General features: G+C 51.8%; 2 protein-coding genes across 2 annotated transcripts in view; both read right to left on the bottom strand.

Annotated features, from left to right (window-relative positions):
• Positions 1-295: 295 nt before the first annotated feature.
• On the bottom strand, positions 296-21,496 carry LOC308263143 (pericentrin-like; the record flags this gene model as incomplete). The annotated part of the gene is made up of 16 exons (XM_080696006.1): positions 296-347; positions 491-551; positions 668-837; positions 2,455-2,687; positions 3,719-3,838; positions 5,102-5,275; positions 6,494-6,596; positions 7,717-7,922; positions 12,588-13,019; positions 14,485-14,635; positions 14,794-15,016; positions 15,989-16,154; positions 16,576-16,749; positions 18,334-18,498; positions 20,099-20,146; positions 21,467-21,496. The coding sequence occupies 16 exons, from the start codon at positions 21,494-21,496 to the stop codon at positions 296-298; spliced, it is 2,508 nt and encodes an 835-aa protein (XP_080552132.1).
• Positions 21,497-21,908: 412 nt separating this feature from the next.
• Positions 21,909-25,979, bottom strand: part of PCNT (pericentrin) — a gene marked incomplete at both ends in the record, with an annotated part of 31,079 nt that continues 27,008 nt past the window's right edge. The window contains 3 exons of the mRNA XM_080696008.1: positions 21,909-21,922; positions 24,173-24,275; positions 25,227-25,901. Of these exons, the coding sequence (XP_080552134.1) occupies positions 21,909-21,922; positions 24,173-24,275; positions 25,227-25,901 (792 nt within the window). The remainder of the gene's footprint in view (positions 21,923-24,172; positions 24,276-25,226; positions 25,902-25,979) is intronic.

Genomic DNA, 25,979 nt, shown 5'->3' on the forward strand with positions numbered 1-25,979 from the left:
GGGGCTCACTAAATTACTACACTCTGGTTTGGAACCTGTGATCACTCTACTCTGTCTCAGCCTCCCAAGTACTGAGATTACAGATATATATTAGAGACCTGAGTTTTAGTTACCCATCTTTTACTCCCCAGCTGACGCTGACCTCAACCTCTAGTACTGGCAGGGCAGCCTGTAGCTAGGAGACTCTGTGCCTCAGAGAACTGTGGGCTGGTCTGGGGAGTGGGCTCAGGAGGAAAAAGGGCAGGGACCCTGAGGGCCAGGTGTGCCTAGAGGGGGACAGTCGCTCCTGACGAGCTTACAGCACTGCCAGGATGGTCCAGTGGGCAGCAGCCTGGGCGTCCCGGGGGCTGAGTGCCAAATAGGAGGGATGTTCACACCTGCTACCCAGCAGAACATCCTGCTTTCGGTGGCTTCTGTGATCAGAGAGGCCAGCTATGCATTCTGCATGTGGCTGGCAGCCACAGGAACGCCGAGACTAGGACTGACTGACCGAAGATGAGCAACAGTGCCTGAGAGGGACGGCGGGCACGAGGACGCAGGGCCTGCGTGGACTTTGGAGAGAAAGACTGCGGGGCTCAACACTAGCTACTAAAGAGTCTGCATTTCCACGCTCCTCCGACCCACGCCCACTCGCCAGCCACGCAGACCTGGGCTGGGCAGCACGTACTCTCCTGCTCCCTCCGACAGCCGCCCTGATGGGACTGGCTGGCTCTTCCTGTGTTCTGTACACTCTGAACCACAGGCGGCTGCTGAGTCTCACCTGAGCGCTGGGCTCTGCCTTGTAGCAGGGATCCTTTGCGATCCACTTCTTGCCATTTCTTAACCAAAAAACGTAACCTGCAAATAAATGAAACAAAACACATTTAAAATGAAAGTAAAGAGAATGAGAGGTGCAATGGGGCCTGATGTGACCCCCCCACCAGACTGGACACAGGCCCCACAACCATCCAGGGCAGCAGTAAATAGGGCCCTGAGCCGGGCACGCGAATGGCTGGCTGGGCCCATACAGGGCACAGAGACGTCCCCAGGCCCCTGCCGTCCCCACAGTATCACCTTGACCCCACCGAGGACCACTACCCAGCTCTACCCAGACCTCGCCATAGCTCAGGTCAGTGTCAGAGTCCAGGGAACATCGTCTGCAATACCAGTGGCTAGCCACGGCACATCAGGCTCTACTGGCCTTGTCCTGCCACTAAGCCCCTCACAGGAGTCTGTCCTAGGACAGCTCTCAAGGCCTGTGTTTGTCTGCAGCCCCTTTCCTCGCTTCCCAGGAAAGACCCTTCAAGGCCTCTGGGAGGCAGCCCTCCCCCATCTACAGAGTTGCTCTAGCCAATGGGAAGGCCCCCGTCATAGACAGGCCCGAGGCAGCATCTGACCTGTTCTTTTCCCCCACCCAGCACTCTTTGAAGCCCTTCCTGGAGATAGGCACTCTCCCAGGAACCAGGATGAAGAGAAGGGTTGGTGGGCAATGGACGCCCATGGTCAGGAGATTCAGAAGCAGGGGACACAGCTCTCGGGGCTTCTCTGAGCCCTGCTCCTGGATGGCACCCAGCCCATTCTCTGCAGCACACCAAATGGCCCTGGGAGGGGAGCACCTCTGTGACATCAGGAGTAGGCACAGCTACATCTTTCTTAGTGGAACAAATGTTTTAGAAATTTAGCAATTTTAAGCTGGGCGTGGTGGCACATGCTTGTAATCCCAGCATTCGGGAGGCTGAGACCGGAGGATCGCGGTTCGCGGACAGCCTCAGCTACTTAGTGAGGCCCTCTGCAACTCAGTGAGACCTGGTTTCAAAATTAAAGAATAAAAAATAGGGGAGGGGGTGTAGCTCGGAGGCCAAATGCCCCTGGGTTCCATACCCAGACCCAGAAAGAAAGGAAGGAAGGAAGGGAGGGAGGGAGGGAAAGAAAAATTTAGCCATTTTAAAAATGAAAAGAATTAGATGGGCGTGGTGGATCGCGGTTCACGGACAGCCTCAGCTACTTAGTGAGGCCCTCTGCAACTCAGTGAGACCCTGTTTCAAAAAAAAGACTGGGGTTGGGGAATAGCTGGGTGGGGCCTGGCCACCAGGAAGGGGGTGCGGCAGACACTATAGAGGAGGTCAGCCAGGCATCCTGCCAGTCAGGCCCCAAGACTGGCCTGGCTGCCACGTTGGCGAATCACATATCTCTATGCACCAGCCGCCTCTTCTGTGACACAAGCCAACTGAAACGCAGGAAACCAAACTCTGTAAAACAGCCTAAATATCACCGAATGTGCCGCCTGCAGAAAGACCCTGGTGTGAAGTTGTTAAGGTGAGAGGTCCCTTCAGTCTTTTAGAGATGACAGTTGTACGGCACACCGTCTTGAGGACAAATGTCCTCTACATTCCTTCTAAAGCTTCAGAAGAGAAGACTGTGTGGCACTTCTAGGAGTCAAACCCCTGGAACACCAACAGCTTGCCGCCCACTGACCTCAGCACTGCGATGACTGCCCGGACAGCAGTGCGGAACCTGGTGAAGGGACGCGACGCGGCAGCCTTCCTGTCTGCTTTGGAGGGAAACACCCCCAAGTGAGCAATCATGGACAGAGTTTCTTGTTCAGAATCCTGGAAGCCACCGATCAACAGCAAGAGATACTTCTTCTGATAGATCAGAGCCTTTCTAAAGCTCTCTGCTCTCAAATAACGCAGGTACAATTTCTCCATCTAAAAGAAAAAACAGTAAGACTGTCACAGAAAATAGGGACATTTTGCCCATGTACATGTGCACATGTGCCACTGTTCTTTACAAATAACAAATTACGGCCGGGCGTGGTGGGCACATATTTGTCATCCCAGCACTTGGGAGGCTGAGACAGGAGGATGGTACAGGTTCGAAGCCAGCCTCAGCTACTGAGTGAGGCTCTCAGCAACTTAGTGAGACCCTATTTCCAAATAAAGTATAAAAAAGGTTGGGAGTGTCGGCCAGAGGTAGAAAAGCCCCTGGATTGCACTCTCAGTACCACAAACAAAACAAAACAAAACAAAAAACCCACAACAACAAATTAGTTTTCTTTATTTGTAGCACTGGGGATTACAAGGTGCACCACCACGCTCAGCTCCAAACTAGATATTTTTCCCCAGCAAATAGTCACAGAAGTCAGCCTTGCACAACATCTGTGGCCAGAAACAACCCTGCTTCTGCTAGATCAACCTGCGTTTGTCAGGCAAAATCTAGACTCAACACCTCCTCACAGCAGCATCAACCAAGCCTCAGTGAAACACCCTTTAATTTCCACCCGAGGAAGATCCAAACTGGGCGAGGGCTGGGGGTCTGGTCTTGGGTCCCGTGGGCAACTGGGCAGTAGAAACTTATGTGAGGCCAAGAAACCACACCGGAGCTTAGCGTCTAAACCCAAATAAGCATTTTCCCCTCAGGAGAGGGCCCACGGCTTGCGCCACACTCAGGATGTGACCAGCAGATTCTTCAGGCGGCAAGACCCGACCCCGGCCCTCAGCACTTCTGACAGGAGAGCAGAAGGCCCACACTTCAGATCAAAGTGGGTCCAAGCGCCCTCCCTCTGGAGGGACTTGAGCACGAGGCCAGTGCAGCTGCTCCTTGTACGAGGCAGGCGTCTGCTTCCTTGTCAGTCGCTGTACCCAGCAAGCAGCGTCCTCCCACTGCCTTTGCTGCAGCTGACCCGTGTGGGACCTACAGGTGCCCCGACACCGCCCCCGCCCATGGGGACCAGTCTCACTCTGAGGCTGCAGGTGCTTGCTCCCTCGCTCACAGCCGGGGTGGGCTGGCCTGGGTCTGTGTGTCCTGGCAAACTCTGCAGAACTGTCCCGTCTTGCTTCCACACAGGTCTGCCCAGCTTCTGCAACAAACCGCAGCCAGCATCAATTACAAAGCTGTTCTTTTTGAATAAAAATATAAAAAATATAGTAAAATGAATATTTTACTATATATTTTACTAAAATCCCATAAAATCTTAGTATGTTACTTTAGTATGTTTAGTATAATCACCACCAATATCCAATCCCAGAACATTTTCTTTTCTTTCTTTTTTGTGGTATTCAGTATGGAACCCAGGACATTCTACCTCTGAATTATACTCCCAACTCTATTTTTATTCTTTTTTTTTGAAGCAGGGTCTCACCGAGTTGCAAAGGTCCTCACTAAGTAGCTGAGGCTGGCTATGAACCCGAATCCTCCTGTCTCAGCCTCCCATGTACTGGGATTACAAGTGTGTACCATTGAGCCCAGCTTCCAGAACATTTTCTTTTGTGTATGTGTGCGCGCACAAAGATATGGTAACTGGGGATTGAACTCAGGGATGTTCTATCTCCAAGCTACACTCCCAGTCCAATTTTTTTGTTGCTGTTGTTAATTTTGAAACAGGTCTCACTAAGTTGCTGAGGCTGGTCTCAAACCTGTGCTCGTCCTGTCTCAGCCTCTCAAGTACTGGGATTATGCCGAGAACATTTAAATCATGCTAAAAAGAGACCCTTTTGTCCAAAGTCTACTTTGCCCGACATTGCTGGTGTTTTAAAATTAGAGTTATGTTGGCTGGGTGTGGTGGCGCAGGCTTGTAATCCCCGCACTTGGGAGGCGGAGACAGGAGGATTGCCCAGGTTCGAAGCCAGCCGTGCTAGCTTAAGAGACCCTGTTTCCAAAAATAAAAAAGTATAAAATAGGCCTGGGAGTGTAGCACAGAGGTAGAAGGGCTTCCAGGAAGCCCAGTACCACCAAAAAAACAACAAAAAAAAAGAGTTATGTTAAATCTATAACTCAATGTGGAAAGAATTGGCTGGAGATGAGATGGTTTGTTTGCTATGAAAAATAGCCTGGTAGTTTCTCAAAAGGTTAAACAGAGTTACTGTCTTACTTAGCAATTCTACTTTTAGGTATTTACCCAAGAGAAATAAAAAATTAATTCCACATAAAAATGTGTACATAAATTGTCACAGCATTATTCATTAGAGCCCCAAATGGCAAATAATCCAAATGTTACCAGTTGATGAATGGATAAATAGAACACAAGACCCCTCTCAAAATAAGACAAAAGAAAGCCATCTGAACACTGGGCCAGACGGGGCTCGGGAAGCAGCAGGCACGGCCGGAGGCCGGGCAGACTCACGCCCAGGACGCAGCCCTTCTGTGCGTGATGCCGCAGAGCCCGCTCCAGCCGGGACACGGCCTTGCGCAGCTCCGCCCGTTCCCGTGTCAGCGTGCTCACGGCTTCGGAGAGTGAGTCATTGTCTTTTAGCAGAACCTCCACCAGCTGGACCTGGAGCTCTGCCGCCATTATTTTCTTGAAAAGAAAAAACAAATTTGTTAAATGCATGCATTGTACTGTGTTTTATTGTTACTGGTTATTTTCAAGGATTACATATGCATTTTAGGAGTTTGACAGGAAGCTTGTGGATCTGGGTGAAGTTATCCTTCTATGGGACATGAAATAAGTCCTCAAATCTCATTTCTTTTTAATTCTCTACAAAGTAGACTTTGGACAACATTGGATTGTATAATATGTACCAATTAAAAAACATAACCCTATTTTGTTTTTTCTTTCTTTTTTTTTTACAGTACTGGGGATGGAACCCAGGCGCATTCCACCTCTGAGTTCCACCTCCAGCCTTATCTTTTATTCTTTAGGTTGAAACAGGGTCTCACTGAGTGGCAAAGGACCTCACTAAGTAGCTGAGGCTGTCCTTGAACTGCCATCCTCTTGTCTCAGCCTCCCAAGTGCTGGCATTACAAGCGTGCACCAACACACCTGGTTCTTTTTGGTTTTTCAGTGATACAGAAGCAGCATTTTATGAGGTGACAGGGAACATCACTGTTTATCCTGAGGGGTCAAATGTGTATGTCCCTTAAAATAGGCCCATTACTTCGCAAATCAGAGCCTTCAAGCCCGTGGCAACACAGACAGGAGGGACTGGAGCGCCAACCACACCGCCCAGGACGTGTGGCGGTGGTGCAGCAGGAGGTGCTGCTTCCTGTGACACTCATGGCTCCATAAGCGTCATGGAACGTCTGTTCTGTTGGAGACTACATCAGCAGCCAGGAGCTCCTTCAAAGGCAGCTTGCAGGAAGCTCACGACTTCCCAGGAAGCAAGATTCTCACTTCAGCGGTGGCTCTCAGAGGAGACAGCCAGTGGGCTGGGCTGCGAGGGGGCATGCTGCTTCTAGGCGTGTGCTCTCACAAAAGGGAGAGCACACGCACAGGCTGGGTGGGTGTGCGTGTGCAGTCCAGACAGCCATGCAGCCTTCCAGGGCAGTACAGTTGAGCCTTAAAGACGAGGCAACAGATAGGGAGCATCCAGCACCCAGGGGCTCCCTGGGGCAGGCAACTGCTTGTCCACCCAGATGGCAGCGCCCAGACAGCAAGGGAGGGGAACTCACGAACCAACAACAAAGAAACCAGAGAGCTGCCATCATGGCCCTCCAGAGGTGCAGCGTGAGCTGGACCCCGCCTCAGCCTCGGCCCCCAGGCAGAGGACGCAGCAGCGCGAAGGAGCCCCCGTACCTGGGAGGAGGAGGACGTGCTCAGTTCAGTCTTTAGCCCCCGTAAAGTCTGCACTAAGGAAGACACCGCCTTCTCATTGGATAATGTCCAATCATCAAGTGTCCTGTAAAAATAAATGGCATTTAAAAGGCTCACGCTTCTCCCCAAGGCTCATCATAAGATATTCAAGAGCTCTCCTGCAGAGACAAAGTGTGTATGCAGCATGCCCTCAGAGATGCTGAGTGGCCCTGTTCTGGGGCTCCGGGTGCCAAGGGTACCCACGTGCCCACACCCCACTGACAGCAGCTAGAATTGTGTCGATTGTTAAAAATGCCATCCTAGCTGGGTGTGGTGGTGCACACTTGTAACCCCAGCACTTGGGGGCCTGAGACAGGACCACAGGTTTGTGGCCAGCCTAAGCTACTTAATGAGGCACTCCATAACTTATTGAGTCCCTGTTTCAAAATAAAGGATAAAAAATAGGGCTAGGGCCGGGTGTGGTAGCGCTTGGGAGGCTGAGATGGGAAGATCGCACAGGTTTGAAGCCAGCCTCAGCTACTTAGTGAGGCTCTCAGCAACTTAGTGAGACCCTGTTTTCAAATAAAATATAAAATAGGTCTGGGAGTGTAGCCCGGAGGTAGAAAGCCCCTGGGTTCCATCCCCAGTATCACCAAAAAAAAAAAAAAAAAAAAAAAAAGCGCTAGTGTGTAGCTTGGAGATAGAATGCCCCTGGGTTCAATCTCCAGTACTGGAAAAAACAAAACAAAACAAAACAAAAAAACAACCATATATATATACAAAATGCTGTCCCAAATAAAACTGCTAGAAATCACACTGCTCTAAGTGGAATCTGTGTGTACAGGAAAAGGCAAAGGCAGCCCTAACTCTTGCCCACACAGAGCACCATGGTACAGCTCCCTAAGAGGTGCCCAGTGCACCATGCGGGCAGTGCTCCCGAGGCCTGGGTAACGCTGACACAGCACCAGCCCTAGTGGCCCCGCAGGGAGGGGGCAGCATGAGCATGGACCCACCTGGGGTGTGAGCCAACCTTAGGGAAGCTTGGACGCACACACCTTGCTCTGATACTAGAATGTGGAAAACAGCTGGTCAGTAGCTTTCAGCCCGAATCCATCCACACTCACAGACAAGGATGTGAGCAGCGTTTATCAGAACACGGCCCTGAGGTCAGCTGCCCATCCTCAGCACCCTCAGCACCCGGAAGCAGTGGCAGGCCAGGGGCACACCTGTCCACGGTGCGGTTGACGAAGCTGGTCAGCAGCCCAGCGGCACACAGCAGCTGCTGCCGGATCTTCTCCAGCTCCTGCCGCTGCTCCCGGAAGGGGGAGCGGGGGTCCCGGAGCCCCTCGCCCTCAGCCTGCAGCGCTCTCACCGTCTGCTGGAGCTGCTCGATCTTGTGCTTGTCACGCTGGCGCTGCAGTTCTAATTCTCGCTGTTGGCAACAGCAAACACAAGACAGAGAGGACCTGAAGGTGAGTTTTCTAAAACAACTGTCAGGCCAAAGGTTGACAGTGTCCAGTGTCCAGCAGGGGCCGAGCCACAGCAGAAGCAGAGGCTTGGGCGGGCACTGCCCTCTGCTGCAGAGCCTCCACCAGAATCCTGCCAACTCACCGCCCAACCCCTCCGCACCGCCAGGAGGGCCTCTGCGCTACACCCCAATCTCATCTTGACTCCTGAGGGCCACCTGGCTTACCCAGGACCCCAGGCCAGCCCAAGGCCAATGGAGAGGAGCCTGCAGTTGAAGCTCCACTCGCACCCGCGCACACCCACATAACATGCAAACACACGCATGTGGACACACACCAGTGTGCATGCTGGGGGAGGCAGCCTGTACCTGGGCACAGCGTTGGCTTTGGGCAGGGCTCACAGAGGCCTTTGGCCTCTAGGCCTCACTGACTGAGCCACACCATCCCCCTGGGGAGTGGAGGTGAGCTCATCCACTCAGCACCCCGCATCACGCAGGCACAGGTGGCCAAGGATGGGTCCCTTAGCAGAGCAGGGTGAGCAGAGCCCAGGGCAGGACGAGGTGGCCTCGGGAAGGTTCCGGGACTCTCAGCAGCAGCAAGGAAACACGATGGAACAGGCAAGAGCCGAGAGGAGCGCCACGGACGCGCGGGTCGGCGGGCCGTGCTGGGAAGAGACCCAAGCACTGGGCCTGGAGCCTACCAGGGAGGCCCTGGGAGCCGCCCAGCACTGCAGCCACCCCAGCCCACGAGGCCAGGGCAAGCTCAAACTCCACCCTGAAGGCACACAAATGACCTTACCCAATTTCCATGCGAGGAAATTCAAGTCTGTATAGCTTAGAAGGGAGAACTCTGGCCCTGAAGTGAGCACCACAGGGTCTCTAGCAGCTGCAACGAGAGACTCCTCTCCCCAGACTCCACTGACGACCGCAAGAAACCACCTCCAAGGCCCACAGCCGAAGCACAGAGCAGGTGCACCATGAACAACTCACATGGACGATGCCTTCATGTTTGCTTTTAGGCAGTAATGGCCCATTCGTTTCTCACAAATATCAAAACTATATAAAAGAGTTTACTTGGAAACTCTGAGTATGGGAGCTTTCAGTGAGGAAAGAGCCTTGGCAACAGGTAGAGCCCGGCCAGCCGCAGCCAGCAAGCCCTATGGCAACACGGCTGCTGCATAGAGCAGCCCGGCCCCCCCAACCTGCCCCGCGGCACTCCTGCCTCCAGTCTGCACAACCAAGGCACCCAGGGTCTACAATGCCCCCATCTACACCTCCAATATTGCCCAACGTCCATAATACCTTCCAGTCTACACCGCCAACCTCCCACTGCCTACACCGCCAACCTCCCACTGTCTACACCGCCAACCTCCCACTGTCTACACTGCCATCCTCCAACTATCTACACCGCCAACCTTCTCTTTGTCTAACTTTCCAAATGATGCCCACTGTCTACAACTTCAACGTTCCCTACTGCCGAGACCAACTTTCCCATTATACATGTAACCACTCCTCTGTCTACACCTCCAAATGATGTCGCACTGTCTACAACTCCAAATCATCACCCTTCTATGATTTCTGATGATAAAACATTACAGCTCTTCCAGGAGGTTTTTTACTGGGGACTGAACCCAGGAGCATTCTACATCTGAGCTACACCCCCAGCTTTATTTTTTAATTCTTTATTTTGAAACAGTCTCACTAAACTGCAGTGGGCCTCACTAAGTAGCTGAGGCGGCCACGAACCTGCAATCCTCCTGTCTCAGTGTCCCAAGTATTGGAAATTACAAGCATGCGCCAACATGGCTGGATCCTTTTGTAATTTTTTTTTATCTTGAAACAGGATCTTGCCAAGTTGCTGAGGCTGACCTCAAACTTGCCATCCTTCTGTCTCATCTTCCCATGTACTGGGATTACAGGTATTCACCACCGAGCTTGGCTAGTAGATCTTCTAATAAACTCTAAATCACTGCATTGTGTAATTTAAGGATATCAATGCTATATGTATTCTACCTCATAAACTTTTTAAAAACTACTAACCACATCCCTAATATCAACTTATGCAACTAATATAATAACATTTTAGAAATGGATTTATCCTTGGAATGCTTAGAAACCTCGAGTTCTGTTTTTAGATACAGATATTCTTTTCCTATTCACAGTAGGCCAACACCTTAGGAATACCAAATGTTTACCTGTGTTTTTAGAAACTTTTTATAGTATTATAAAATATAAAAATAAGTAGTATAGTTTTATTGTGTGTATGGTATTGGGGAATTGAACTCTCAGGGACATTCCACCTTTGAGCTATACCCCAGTCCTATTAGTGTGTATGTGGTGAGGGTGGGGGGCATGGTACTGGGGATTGAATCCAGAGACATTCTACCTCCAAGCTATACCACCACCTCAATTTTATTTCTTATTTGGAAACAAGATCTCGCCAGGTTACTGTGAGTCTTCTAAGTTGCCAGGGCTGGCTTTAAACCTGGAATCCTCCTGTCTCAGCCTCCCAAGTCCTGGGATTACAGGTGTGTGTCCCTGCGCCCAGCTGCCCCCAGCCCTATTTTATTTTTTATTTGGAAACAAAGTCTCACTAAGTTGCTGAAGCTGGCTTTGAAGCTGTGAGTCTCCTGTCTCAGTCTACCAAGTACTGCAATTGCAGGTGTGCACCACCATGCCTGGCCAGTAAAGATAATTTTTAAAAGCTTTCAGTTGACATAAAATATATCTAGAAATCAAAGACCATTCAAAAATGAAAGTGGGGAAAGTACTTCCCAACCCTTCCTACAAGTCCACTGTTATTCTTACAATAAAACAAAAACACCACAAGGAAACTATAGACTGAATATATTCCCTTATGAATACAGATGCAAAACTCCCCATCAAAACTACCCCCTAGGTCTAGCACCTGATAAGAAGAATTATTCAAGCCGGGCATGGTGCCTCACGCTTGTAATCCCAGCATTCGGGAGGCTAAGACCAGAGGATCGCGGTTCGCAGACAGCCTCAGCTATTTAGTGAGGCTCTTTGCAACTTAGTGAGTGAGACCCTGTTTCAAAATAAAGAATAAAAAAAAATAGGGCAGGGGGTGTAGCTCGGAGGTCAAATGCCCCTGGGTTCCATCACCAGAAGCAAAAAAAAAAAAAAAAAAAAAAAAAGAAGAATTATTCACCACAAGTAAGTAGAATTCACCTCAGAAATGAAAACTAATTACTGGAACCCTTCGTTCCAGTAATTAGTTTTCAACAGAGGAAAAGATGAAGGCCACTGATCTCAATAGAAAGTGAAAAACAGAATCCAACACTTGTTCATGAGTTAAAAATAATAAAAGTTAACTATCAAGGAATAGAACTGAACTACATCCTCCACAGGGCACCTACAAAAAAAACTTCTGACATCTATTCAGCAGTAAAAAGCTGTGCACTTCCCCCGAGAGCAGGAACCACGTGACCACGCCAGTGCACGCTGCTTGTGTTCAACACAGTGCTGTGAGTTCCATCTGGGCAATCGGCAAGAAGAGGGAACCGCATACATCAGATTGTAGAGGAAGAAGTAAAGCCTATCGACGACGACAACATGGCTTACATGTGGGAAATGCCTTTAGAGATACAGAAAACTAAAGCAATGTTGTGAGACACATGATCAACAAATCATAATCAACTGTATGGCTATATGCTAGCAACAAGCAATATGGAAACAAAATTAGGAAAACAGTTCCACTGACAATCAAGTCAAAATATAAAATACTTAGGACTAAGTTCAGCGAAAGAAGTGTAAAGCGTATAATCTAAAGTCACAAAAGACTGCTAAAAGAAATTAAAGGAGACTTACAGAACTGGTGAGACACTCCATGCTCATGAAAGAGAACATTATTTGTTTCTTTTTTGGATATGAGGATAGAACCTGGGCCTTGCACATGCTGGGTTAGCACTCTACACAGAGCCACACCCTCAGCCTTTATTTTGAGACAGGGTCTCACTAAGTTGCCCCTGGCTGACCTCAAACTTTTCATCCTCCTGCCTCAGTCTCCTGAGTTTCTGAGATTACAGGCATGTACCAGCATGTCTGGTCAGAAGACTCATTCTTGTTAAGATGTCAATCCTACCCAAACAATATGACCTCAAAATTCAACAAAATCCTATCAAAATCCAAATGGCCTTTTGTATAGAAATGAAAATGCCAATCTTCAAGTCTACATGGTATTGTAAGAAACCCAAACAGCCAATATTATCTTGAAAAAGACTGTTGATGGATTGCACTTCCCAGTTTCAGAACCAGAGGCAAAGCTGGAGCAATCCACACAGTGCGAACTAGCTGAGGACACAGTGGACCAAGGGAACAGAGGAGAAAGGCCGGGAGTAACCTGCGCGAACTGCCCTAACCCTCCAGCGCTGCCTTGTAGAGACTCGTGGTCTGCCTGCAGACAGGGCTCTCCAGCTTCTCATCTCTCCGCCACTTCTTCCACTCCTCTGTATCTATTCAGATCGGTCTCGTCTCCGTTCTCCTGGCGTCCTTCTTGCTCTTTTGCTCTTGTGTATACCTGCTCTAATTCTTCCTGTAACCAAGCTGGTCTCTCTCTCTCTCTGCAGACAGCACCTCATCTCCTTTCTCTGTCTGCAGGGTGGCACTTACCTCCTGCTCCCTCCTGAGCTCTGCATGGCGCTCCTGAACCTGGACCTCCAGCTGCTGCTGCGCATGCACAGCCTGCTGCTGCACCTTCTCCAGCACCGCCTGCAGTTCCAGCACTCGGGCTTTCTCTTCCTTCAGCTTCCGCAGCAAGGCCTGGTGCACCTGCGTCTCCTGCGTGCTGCGGCTCAGCTGCTCTGTGAGTAGCCGCTCGTGCCGTAAGGCCTCTGAGAGCTCCCTGGTGTGGCTCTTCTCGGCCTCCAGGCTCTTCTGGAGCTCGGAGACCTGGCCTCGCTCTTGGGCCAGCAGCGCTTCGCAGCGGGAGCCCTCAATCTGCAGCTCCTTCTGTAGGTTGTCCTTTGCCACTCGCTCGTGTTTTAATGCAACACATAGTTGATTATTTTTAGCATGTTGCTTCTCCAAAGATATTTTTAATTCCTACATTGGTGAAAACACAAGATGTAAAAAATTAAATAATCAAGAGAACGCCGGGCGTGGTGGCGCACGCTTGTAATCCCCGCACTTGGGAGGCTGAGACAGGAGGATCACACGGGTTTGAAGCCAGCCTCAGCTACTGAGTGAAGCTCTCAGCAACTTAGTGAGACCCTGTTTCCAAATAAAGTATAAAATAGGTCTGGGAGTATAGCCCAGAGGTAGAAAGCTCCTGGGTTCCACCCCCAGTACCACCAAAAAAAAAAAAAAAAAAAAAAATAATAATAATCAAGAGGAAAAGTATCTAACTAGCTTTCCTGCACAGACTTCTGTTTATATATCTTTTTTTTTTTTTTTTTGAGGTACTGGGGATGGAACCCAGGGGCATTCTACCTCTGAGCTATGCCCCTAGCCTTATTTTTTATTTTGAAATGTGGTCTCTCTGAGTTGTAAGGGGCCTAAGTAGCTGAGGCTGTCCCAGAATTGGGATCCTCCTGTCTCAGCCTCCCAAATGCTGGAATTACAAGCGTGCACCACCACTCCTGGCCTGTTTATATATCTTTTTTTTTTTTTTTTTGTAGTACTGTATATAGAAACCAGGGCATTCTACCTTCGTGCCTCACCCCAGCCCTATTATTTATTTATTGGTGGTACTGGGTTCCTGGAAGCCCTTCTACCTCTGGGCTACACTCCCAGACCTAATTTTACATTTTTATTTGGAAACAGGGTCTCCTAAGCCAGCGCGCGGCTGGCTTCGAACCTGCGCGATCCTCCTGTCTCTGCCTCCCAAGCGCGGGGATTCCAAGCGTGCGCCACCACGCCCGGCCACCCCAGCCCTATTTTTTATTCTTTATTTTGAAACAGGGTCTCACTGAGTTGCAAAGGGCCTCACTAAATAGTAGCTGAGGCTGTCCTTGAACCGAGATCCTCCTGTCTCAGCCTCCCAAATGCTGGGATTATAAGTGCACCACACTGGCTCTGTTTATATATCCTAAACCAGTAATTATGCCTTTTGAAAGTCATGCTCTGGGGCAAAGTACAGACAGTTTTGTGTTGCCCTAACCCTGACTGCATGGATGGAGCGTTATTTTGGAAATGCACATCCACGTCCTAGACTCAGAGATGCCCCATTTGTCCCTTCCTCAAAAGAACAAAGTCCCGAAGATGCTCAGAGACAGGCAGATCCTGCCTACTCTGAACCACGACCTGCAGAGTACACAGAAGCCATCCCCACCATTTATCTGGGCTATGGAGAGACCTGTGAGGCTGCCTGTCTTCAGGAGAGCCTGTGAAGATGCTGGTTCACCTATCAGACACAAATGGCTCAGGGGCAGCGGAGAACACCGAGCAGGTCCTGTGGCCGTCCCCCAGAGGGCTCTCCCACTGCAAGGCACCCTTGCACCTAAAGACACAGCCCTACTCTCAACAGGGCACACTGCTGTCGACTAGAGTGTGGCCCGCGCCCAGTCACCTCCAAGGCCTTGGCGCTCTGGCCCTCTCTTTGCAGGTGCTGAAGCTGCTCCTCCTCCTGCTGGGCCTGGAGGGCGCGTGCCTTCCCTCGCTCGCACTCCAGCTCCTCCAGTGCAGCCTTCAGCTCACTCTCCTTCTCCTCCAGCAGGGATCTGTGGGGCGTCAGGGAGCAGCATGGCCAAGGCAGGGATGCAGACTGCTCCATCCCTCAATCCCAAGCCCACACCCAACACTCCCGCGGCCTGCCAGCTACGCAGACCTGGCATGGCAGCCATCCCCCGACGCAGGGCAGAGCGGGTGCTGGGCATACCTCAGCTGCAGGGCTTCCTGCTGCGCCTCGCCAAGGGACGCCAGCAGCCTGGCTCTCTCCTGCTCACACATGCGCAGCTCTGCCCGGGAGCCCTGCGCTGCACTCTGCTCCAGCAGCAGGAGTCTGCGGGCCTCACTCGCTTTCTCTTGCTCTTCACTCAGGGTTTTCTGCAAGTCGCTCGCGATACACTTTTCCTGCTCAACTTTATATGCCAATAATTCAACTGAGAAAAATGAAACATAAGACACCAGCACCATGAGCCTCAAGTGTACCCAGAAGCGATATTAAGTTGGAAACGAAGCTGCTGAGCCAGAAGGCATCTGTGAGCGGCAGTGGTGAGGAGGCGTGGCCTCATGGACGCCGGGCCTCTTGGGTGCACGTTTCTCACACACTGAGCCCATTTCCCCCAGGCCTCGCTCTCCACTTTGGAAGCGCAGAGACTAGGATGATAACATGCCTGCGAGCCCAGTACAGCACCAGCCAACCCACCACTCGCACACCACACACCTCCAACTAAGACAGCCCCTGGCCCGCATGGCTCCACAGCAAAATTCACCTAGAACCTAAGAAAGAAATCATCCCAGTTCTGCACAACCTGCTCTGGAAAATACAGGAGGAGATACCTCCCATCCATCCATGAGGTCAGCACGCCCCTAGCCTGAAAGCCAGAAAAGGCCACAAGAGAAAGATCACCACAGACCAGGTGCTGGTGAGCAGATGCGGCACTGGAGCAAGGCGGCCCAGAAGCGCAGAGAGGCAAAGCCCAGCATGTGGTGTGGCCTGCGGAAGGCCGAGAGGCAAAGCCCAGCACGTGGCGTGGCCTGCGTAAGGCCGGGGCCTGCCAGCCAGCAGACAGGCACTTCCCTGCACAGACGCCACACAGTGGTGAGGGGCAGAACTCACGCAAGGCCAGAAAAGAAGCCAGGGGAACACACAAAAACACATTTCACCCACAGGCGAAGCACATGTCTACAAAAATCTCCCAAGTAATGTAGATTAAAGGTGGGAACTTAGACGGGCTCCTGAATCCAGCAGGAGTTCCCACACCCTCATTCTGTCACAGGGACCCGTGGCCTGTGTATGATGCTCAGGGCCACCACAAGACCCCAGCACCCTGTACCCGAGAGCCATGCGCTGCCCTCACCCAGCATGCTGCAGGAGTGCCAATGGGGGAGACGTAGGCCGCGACACTCACCCTGCCTGCGCAGCTGGTGCTCCCGCTGGCTCCCATGGGCCTCCGCGTTGCTCAGAGCTGCACAGAGCTGCTGTAGCTTCTCCTGGTTCTGCAGGTGGGTCATGCGCAGCTGGGCGCGCAGGGCCTGGACCTCGGACAGCAGGCTGTTTCTATCTGGCAGTCCTCCCTGGGATAAGAACAAACACAACATGAGCCCCAGGACTGGTGGGAAAGCAGGCAGGAGGCAGAAACCCTGCACAGCCTGCCCTTCTCACCCAGGCTTGCAGTGCTGCTGCGATAAGACTGTGACCATGCGAGTGTGGGGCGGGGCACAGGCCCACAGGAGCCTTCCCCTGAGCCCTGGGCCTGGCATGGAGCCGAGCCGGCCCTCACCCTCAACACAGGGCACAGTGGCATGGCAGGATCTCTAGTGTCCTGAAGTGCAGAGCCCCAGCAGCCTGGGAGGCCAGCTCGAGCACAACAGGGCTCAAGGGAGAGCCCGCAGAGCTGGTGAGTGCTCAGGAATGAAGGCGCGACACTCTCCGCTTCGAGCCGTTGCGGGCCAGCTCCTGGGTAAGCCAAGGTGCAGGCGCGGGGCTGCCGCTCACCTGCTCTTGGAGAACCTTCTCCAGCCTTTCAAATAGGGAGCTGTGACCTCCTGGGTCTGAGACACAGGGCTTGAGCTGCAGCACGGCTGTCAGCATCTCCTGCTCCCTCTCCAATGCCTCCTGCACGGCTTGCAGAAACTGACCCTTCGAGTCCGGACACATGTCAGAAGGGTCCTGCAAAGGCAAGCCAGAGCCTCGGTGCCGGGCCAGGAGTGCGGTCCAGCACCAGAGCACTTGCCTAGCTTGTGCTGGAGGCTCTGGATTCCACCCTCAGCACCAAAGTAAAAATAAAACAAAGAACCTCTGTGCTCTGGCCAGTGTGCACCGCAAGTGCCATGCAGACTGTATGTCTGTGCACTCCCAATCATGTGCTGGCCCTAGCCCCAAAGGTGACCAGACTTGGAGACAGGGCCTTATTAAGGGTAAATGAGGTCATGGGGTAGGTACCTTATCTGACAGGATTGTGGCTTTATTTTTACCAGAAATAAACACTAAACAGCTCTTTCTCTCTCTCTGCAGCACAAGGACCCGGTGAGGGGACACCACTGGCAAATCAAGACTTGGGCCCTCACCAGAGCCCAACTGGGCTCACTCCCTGAACTCAGGCTCCCCGATGCCAGAACCACCAGAAACCAACAGGTGTAGTTTAAGTCCCCCAGCGTCTATGCTGGGTTTATTCTGCAGTGAGCAGGTGGGGAGCAACAAGAACCACTGTCAGGAGAGGAAACATGGAGCTTCCAAGATTGCTCGGTGCCAGAGGCAAATGCTGCCTCAGGAGCAGAGACCAACCATGGCAGTCGTGAAGTAGCACCAAAGAGGCCGCTGGCAAGCTTCGATCCTGGTTTCCTACTGCTGCACCTATGGGCCCTGGAGAAGGCCAGGGCCGTCAGTGGCTGCCCTGCTGGGCACCTGGTGGCCTCAGGGACTATGACCAGGAATGGGCAGGCTGCCACTCGAGGACAGATGGTATGAGTGGGTTCTTGGGTGTTTCCACGCAGTGCTGAGTCTTGAGAGAGTCAGCTGCTGGCTCACAATCCACCAGAGCCGGCCCAAGGGGTGGCCAAGCGGGAAAAGGCAAGAGGCAATCCATGGGCGCTGGCCGTGGACCAGCAGTTCCAGGCCTCCCCTCCTCAGGGCATGTAAATCCAGGAGAAAAGCAGATGTGAGGGGTAGAGAAGGACAGGCATCAGAGCGGGTGGAGCACAAGGGAAGCAGCACGGGCCAGCCCGCAGCCCAAGGGGCTCCGCAAGCAGCCATGGGCCACGACATCCTGGGCACCCAGAGTGGCCAAGGCCAGGGAGAGCCAGGGCTGAGGAGGGAGGGAGGGAGGGAGGGGAAGAGCGGCTGCAGGGTCAGCTGGCTGACCTATGCCAGAGGTCCCAGAATCATATGACCAGGAGGGCCACCTCTGTGGGCTCACTTGGGAGATCCCCTACTGTAACTCACTCCCACCTCCAGAGCCCAGCTTCTGAGCAGGAGGTGGGCCCTTCAGGCTGGGATTTCCATCTACCCCTTAGGCTCACCAGGTAAACCCTGTCTCTGCGCACAGCTCCCCTTGGATAGCAGTAAGGGCCTTTGGAAAACAGGTATGTGAGGTGGAAATGAGACTGCATGCTCTCCAGCCGGGGTGTGGCCCAGTGTCAGAGTACTTGACTAGCATGCCCAAGCACCTAGATTCTACTCCAGCACTTCAACCCTGCCCCGGCTCCCCAACACAACCCCTGGCCCTTCTTACTTACTGAACCAGTAATTCCGTACCTTCTCTCCCTTCTCAGGTAGCGCCTCCAGCAAGCCCTGTGCCTCCCTGGGGAAGCAGTCCGAGGGAGCCCAGGGTTCACCCTTGCTCAGAGCGCTGGGCAGGTCTCGGCTTTCTGACAAGGCCAGTATCTGATGGCTCTCATCACACACCATCTGCAGCAAAGCCTGCAGTGGGAGAACAGGAAGGGAAGGGAGTCTAGCCTGCTGCCCTCCATGTCCAGGCCCACCACCACGTCCCCAGGAGCATGGCTGCAGGGAAGGGGAGAGCTGCCACACCGCACCCAAGGGCACATTTCAACAGCCCTCTGCTGTCTTCACTGTGGGGGCTTCAAACCTTCCTCTTCTAACTTCAGAGACAAGAAAACCAGGCTACAAGGGGTTTCCAAGTGAGCTACTCCAAGGAGGTCCACAGCCCACTCCAGCCCCGGCTCCCTTGTGAAGACACTTTCCCTCTAAGCCTGAACAGGGCTTCAGGACAGCTCTACAGCCAGGTCCTGCAGACACCCAGCTTGGGCCACTGAAGCTTGTGTGCACAGTGGCAGTGGGTGGCGGAGCCTGTGCCAGCATGGGGCAGACACGCCATCTCCAGTGAAGCACAGGTCTGTGGGCCACAGGGTTTCCTTCCACCACTGAGTCTGGGCGTGAGGACCGTCTGAACAGAGTTTCAGAGATCTTAATAACATCAACATTGCTTTGTTTGGGCCTACTTTCACTATCTAAATAAGACACCACGGTAGCGTGGTTTCCTCTACTTATTTAACCATGCTTACCCAAATGGATCTGTCACAAATGACTCATTCAAATGGTTTCTCCCCCCCTCGGATCCATTCCAGCGCTCCCGCGGGGTACAAATGAACGTGGACATGCTAGTTCTGAGACCTCCCCCAACCCAGACAGGTGGCACCGATGGGTCAAGGGTCCTAGCTGTGGGGAGGCATCACCTGCAGGGCGGCACAGGCTGCTGTGAGTGCCCTTCTGTGTTGGCTCAGGGGAGCCCAGCCCACCAAGAGGCTAAGGGTGATAGGCCTGGGCAGGAGCAGGCCCATGCTGGTCAGCGAGGAAAGGGAGGCCTTTCATGGGAAAGGAAATGTGCATGGACAAGATGCCCTTCCTGCTGCTGAGCCTAGCTGGCTGAGCAGGACAAGAACAGACTCACAGGCTGGTGCCTACCAGTGCCCAGGAGGCTCTGCCCCACACCTGTGGTGTGTGTGACTGACGTCAGGCCCTCCCTGGCCACTCCAAAAGCAAGAGAGGCACCTCACCCCCACTTCTCCAGTGCTATGAGGATAGGCCCTCTGAGATGTTCTCCAGTGGGAGGTGAGACTGTTCCTCTCTGAACAGAGGCCCCAAAGCAGAGCCCATGGGCCTTCTGCGGAGCACGTCCACCTAACCACCTCGCTGCCACTCCTGCACCCCGAGGGTGCACGTGACAGCTGACTGGGGCCCACACGCAGGCAGAGGGCAACCAGGCACGAGGATGGGCCTGAGGTCAGCCTCCAAACCAAACAGAAAAGCAAATCCCCATCACTTCCCCAGAGATGGTCATACATTTGATAGCTAAATCCTGGAAGGACTCCTCCCTCTCTGTCATATGGCTCATTAGCATATGTGCACTTGGCACCACAGGAAAAGCCAGGCCCTCGCCCAGAACTCCTTTCAGAAGCACACGGGAGCCAACGTCCGCCAGCGCAGGGCTTGTGCGGTGCCACAGCCAGATGCACAGAAGTGAGGTGTGTGCGGTGGTCATCTGCTCCCACGGGCTTACCTTCACGTGCTTTGCCTGGACTTCCTTCTCCTTCATCACGTCCAGCAGCTGTGGACACCCTCCAGGAGACACAGGAGCAGCAGTGGGAGCCTTGGGTCCTCCTGACGCTGGGCTCAGCATTGCTCCAATGCCCAGGCTGCCACCTATGCACCACAGGGCCAAAACTGAACCACAGTACCCAGCTCCAGCTGTGGCGTCACAGCCTCTGGCACTGCAGAGATGAGCTCCAGGTGAAGCAGTGAAAGCATTTTATAGAATATAGTTAACATGAGGATTATAGCCGGTGTGTTGGCACGTGCATGTAATCTAAGGCTTGGGAGGCTGAGACAAGAGGATCGTAGGTTTGAAGACAGCCTCAGCAACGAAATGAGACTCTCAACAACCTAGGAAGACCCTGCTTCACAAAAAAAGGGGGGGGGGGGCTGAGGGTATAATTTGAAGGTAGAATGCCCTGGGTTCAGTCCCTAGTAAAACACATACACACACCACAAAGAAAGAAAGAAAGAAAGAAAGAAAGAAAGAAAGAAAGAAAGAAAGAAAGAAAGAAAGAAGAAAGAAAGAAGAAAGGAAAAGAAAAGATGAGGGTTACATTCATTAAGTAAGGAAAAGCCCATTTCCCATGTTTGATAGGCTAATGTCAGGATGTCAAGCCAGCACTTGAGAGCTGCCAGATGTACACTGGCCAGATGTACACTGCAGCCCAGGAAGGGGCCACAGAGTGGCATTAGACAGGCAGGGTGCCACTGTGAGGAAGGCAGGGTGCCACTGCAAGGAAGGAAGCAGCTGGGCAGGCAGCAGCATCGGGTCTGGAAAGGAAGCATGCCTGACCTAGGGTGGAGACAGCCCAGGCCGATCTCCAGCTCAGGCCGTAGGCACCTCAGGGACTGCCCTACCAACCTTGGGCCTGCAGCCCACCCAGCACAGGGGAAAGCTCCCCCACTGGCACCCAGCTCACTGGCAGCAGCTCCAGACCCAGGTCACTCCAAGTTCTCAGACATGTCAAGGAAACACCCTAACACAAAACAGAGAGCATACTTGCAAGGAATAGGGCAAGTACAGAAAACAGAAAAAAATGCCAGAGAACTCAGTCAATGTCTTCAGAGACAAGCAGGGCACGATGCTCATGAAACGAGGAAACAAAGCCCCAGAGAAAGTGGCACGCAGGGAATGAGAATGGCAAGGAGCCAAAGTCTGAGAGCAGAGAGGCATCCAGGACAAAGTTACTCTTTGGCTCTACAACAATCTCGAAAGAAACGAGAAAAAATAGAGAATCTAGGTGCCCCAATGCTTCATTAACGGAACTACAGAAAAGAGAGAAAATCATGTAACTGACCAAAGAATAATAACGAGGAAGTTCTCAGAGCTCACGGTACTCTTTATCTTGACCAGGTCCTGCATGTCTCCAGAGGACGGGGGCAGGCCAGTGCTCCAAGTCCAAAGACAGGACTCCCAACCTGAGTCTGCACCAGGACAAGATAAGTGGCAGGCAGGAGGAAGGCAGGAAAGTTCTCCAAACAAGTACCTCCAAGCCCGGTGTGGCGCACAGACCTGTAACCCCAGTCCTCGGGAGGCAGGGACAAGAGGATCTCAAGTTTGAGGCCAGCCTGGCCAATTTAGTGAGAGCTTGTCTCAAAAAAAAAAAAAAAAAAAAAAAGGCTTGGGGCGTAGCTAGAGGTAGACGAGTTCAGTCCCTAGCATGCACGCGCGCGTGCGCGCACACACACACACACAAACACACACAGCATCTCTGATACATTTTTCTCCAGAATCGTCTGGGGAAGGTGTTTTGCATCAAGGAGGGGCCTGTGACTCAACTGGACGAGCCTGAGGGTCAATAACAGAGCAGCTGCCATGCTAGAGACTCAGACAACACGAGTCTTGGGCACCTCATGGGCAGCCCGGCAGAGGTGCACCCGAGGACCAGGAGTGAGGAGACACCAGCAGCCGGGGCACACTCAGCTGGGACCACGGGACACACTTCCTTCGTGTGAGAGCGCTGAGAAGGGATACAGAACATGCACAAGCCACCAGGGCCACAGGGAGGGGAAGCACACGGGTCACTGCTGCAAGGTGCAGAGGAGGCTTTCAACAGCAAGGGGATTTGAAAATAAAGCAAATGCAGATGGAGACCCCAGGTCAGGGCCAGACAGATACCGTACACCCAATGAACTGCAAAGCCACTGAACAGGGCAATGTATTTTTTGAGATGTGTGTATGTGTGTTTTACTGGGAACTGAACCCAAGGGCATTCTACCTCTGAATTGTACCTCCAACCCATTTCATTTTTTATATTGGAAACAGGGTCTCCCTAGATTGCGCAGAGTCTATTCTGCTGAGACTGTTTTCAAACCTGCAATCCTCCTGGTCTCAGTTCCCAAGTACTGGGATTACAGGCCTATCCACCACACCTAGCCTATTTTTTTTTTTTTTTTAGGTACTGGGGATAGAACCCAGGGGTATTCTACCTCCAAACTACACTGCCAGACCTATTTCTTTATTTTAAAACTGGAACTAAGTTGCAGAGGACCTCACAAAGTGAGACTGAGGTTGGCTGTTCTCCTGTCTTAGCCTCCCAAGTACTGGAACTACAAGCATGTGCCACCACACCTGGCTGTCTTTTTGAGTGTGTGTGGTACTGGGGGTTGAACCCACGGGTGTTCTACCTCCAAGCTATACCCCCTGCCCTATTTTTTAAACTTTGAAACAGGGTATAAGTGAGTTGCAGAGGGGCTAAGTTTCTGAGGTTGAACACAGGGATGTACAACCATGCTCAGCTTTATTTTTTCTTTTGAAATAGGATCTTGGAGCCGGGCGTGGTGGCGCACGCTTGTAATCCCCGCGCTTGGGAGGCAGAGACAGGAGGATCACGCAGGTTCGAAGCCAGCCGCGCGCTGGCTTAGGAGACCCTGTTTCAAAAATATAAAATAGGTCTGGGAGTATAGCCCGGAGGTAGAAGGGCTTCCAGGAACCCCAGTACCACCAAAAAAAAAGAAAAGAAATAGGATCTTGGTAAATAACCACACATTGGCCTGGAACCTGCAATTCTCCTATCTCAGCCTCCCAACTAGGGGGATTGGAGGCATGAGCTAGCTAGCACACCTGGCAGAGATGTTTTGTTTTGTTTTTTCCTTCAAAACACCTCAAGTGCTGGCTTAGAGAAAAGAAACCATTAGACCAGAGATTACAAAATGAGATGACACTTTGGCAACCAATCACTGTAATGACAGTGGTTCAGGCATGACTGTCAGAGGAAAGGCCAGGAGGTGAGCATCTGAGAAGAGAGTCCGCTGGATCTCAGTCTCTCAAAGAGCCATGAAACAAGAAGAAAACCTGGCAGACACAACAGGGGCCAAGGGTCAACACTGACCTCATGCACCTCCTGCCATGAAGTCCCAGGAAAGGACAGCACCCCACATGCGACCTCAGGGTACCCAGGCAATATGTGCTGAGGACCCCTGTATAAATCACTGCTTCTGCTCTTCTCAGAGATCAGTGTGTCGAAGCCCAAGAGAGACAGAGCGAACATTCAAAATGAAGGGGCTCAGTGAGGCGGAGGCACCACAGTCCCCAGTGCTCCCGGGCCCAGTTCTTGACTTGCCCTGCCTGCCTAGGCCACTACTGGGACAACCAGAAAACCTGAGCAAGAGCCGAGGAGGAGATGCCTGCTGGACCCATGTGAACTCCTGCTGCTGAGCACTGAAAGCCCTGAGGGTTGTTTTTTGTTTTTTTGTTTTTTGGTGGTACTGGGGTTCCTGGAAGCCCTTCTATCTTAGGGCTACACTCCCAGACCTATTTTATAGTTTTATTTGGAAACAGGGTCTCTTAAGCCAGTGCAGCTGGCTTCGAACCTGCACGATCCTCCTGTCTCCGCCTCCCAAGCGCGGGGATTACAAGTGTGCGGTTTTTGAAACCCACAATGAAGTGTGCAAGAACACACATCAGGTCTGCAGCACAAACTCAGAGCACAGATGGGGACACAGTGAAAAGCACTATGTGCAGGATGCAGAGGAATTCTCTGTGCTATTCTGTGCTCTAAAAGTGCCGAAATAAAAAAAAAAAAGACGTCCAACTCACTTTTTCCACTTTCGTTGCTTCTTCCTTCTAAGCCAAGAGGAGGGGATCTTAATGTGTCTTGAGAATCAAAAGATGATGTGATAAAGTCTTCGACATCCTTTTCCTGTAGACAGGCAGACTTTTAGACGGTCACAGTTAAAACAGCTGAACCTGCTGGATCAAGCTGTGCTTCTTTCCTGGTGCTGGGTATCCACCTCAGGGCCTCACGCATGCTAGGCAAGTGCTCTACCTTTGAGCTATATTCCCAGACCTTTTATTGTGAGTCTCACTAAGTTGCCCACACTGACCTCTGACTTGTGATCCTCCTGCCTCAGCCTCCCAGTGGCTGAGATTACAGGTGTGTGCCACTGTGCCTATCACAGACGGAAACTTCCTCAGGCCAGAATTTGCCGTCTTCTCACATAGAAACCAGACCACAGCACTCACAAAGCACTCAGAACGCGAGCTCGCTGAAGCACACGCTACCAGTCAGTCAGTCCTACCCACAGCACTTTAGAAGTTTTGTTTTAATTTTTTTTTTGTTTTGGGTACTGATGATTAAGCCCAGGGGTATTCTATCTCCAAGCTATACCCCTAGCCTTTTCTATTTTTATTTTTATTTTGAAACAGGATCTCACTAGGTTGTTGAGAATGGCCTCAAAGCTGTGGCCCTCCTTATCTCAGCCTCCTAAATACTGGGATTACAAGTATATGCCACTACTTCTGGCACTTTAGGAATATTTTAAAGTAGCCACTAGCTGATATTTTGAATTTTTAAAACTTGCATATAAAGACAGTATATGGATAACTCAGATAACATGTATCTCCTAAGTTACTTTTTAACTTATTCAAGATTCACAAAATCTCCAAATAATTTAGAAAAAATATGATTTAACTATAAGATAATAATTGTTAAGGTTAATGAACAGATGTGCAACCTGTGGGATTTGAAATATTATTGAAAAATAGGAAACCAGCCTCCCAGGCTGAGGCGCCCGAGCTGGTGGGTGAGCCAACAATGCCACTGCTGTGACATGTCCCCACGGAAACAGAGCCGGGGCGGGGAGGCACCTACCACAGCTGTCCTCTCCACGGGGTAGTGGCCAGTCGGCGCGGCCGCCCACTGTGAGGCCTGTCTGGCTGCTGAGCCGCCCGGGTAACAATGCAGCCCTGACATGTCGGCTTGCAGCAGCGAGTCCCCCCGGGTCTGAGAAGAGGCGATGGTGCTGGACAGGCTCAGCACACCAGAGCAGGGCGTCAGGAGGAGGCCAGGCTGGGGCTCAAGCGTCAAACCCTTCCGCAGGACCTCAGGAGAGCTCCAGGAAGTCAGGTCCAGCACCTTCAGTGGGTCCTCTGCCAGCTCAGCCTCCTCCGCATGGAGGGAGCCGCTATGTATATTGGTTTTTGAAGAAAGGGGACCATCCTGCAATTCTAATTTTTCTTTCATGGGAAAATATGGCACTTCATTTCTGATTAAAGAATCCTGGGTGTTAGTGATAGCAACTGGACCCCATGTGGTTTCCTCAATATTAAACGCATCGACAGAAGGCAGTTTGTCTGTCTCTTCACTGTCATGAGAAAAATCACTTGAACTATCTTCCAAAGGCTGCTGGGATGTAGACTCCTCAGTGTCGATGTCCTGGAAGGCCATGGAATGTACCAGCTGGCTCAGTTTTTCTTGAAGTTGTTTCACCTGAGTTATGAGGTCGACCTTCTGCAGCTGGCTACCATCCATTTGTTTTTCTTTACCCTGCAGATAAGAACAGTTCCACAGTGATATAAATGAATTATAGGACTTCTCATGGCTATCTGGTGTTTGGAACCAATT

Source organism: Muscardinus avellanarius (assembly GCF_963383645.1).
Source record: "Muscardinus avellanarius genome assembly, chromosome: 5".
Lineage (NCBI taxonomy): Eukaryota > Metazoa > Chordata > Mammalia > Rodentia > Gliridae > Muscardinus > Muscardinus avellanarius.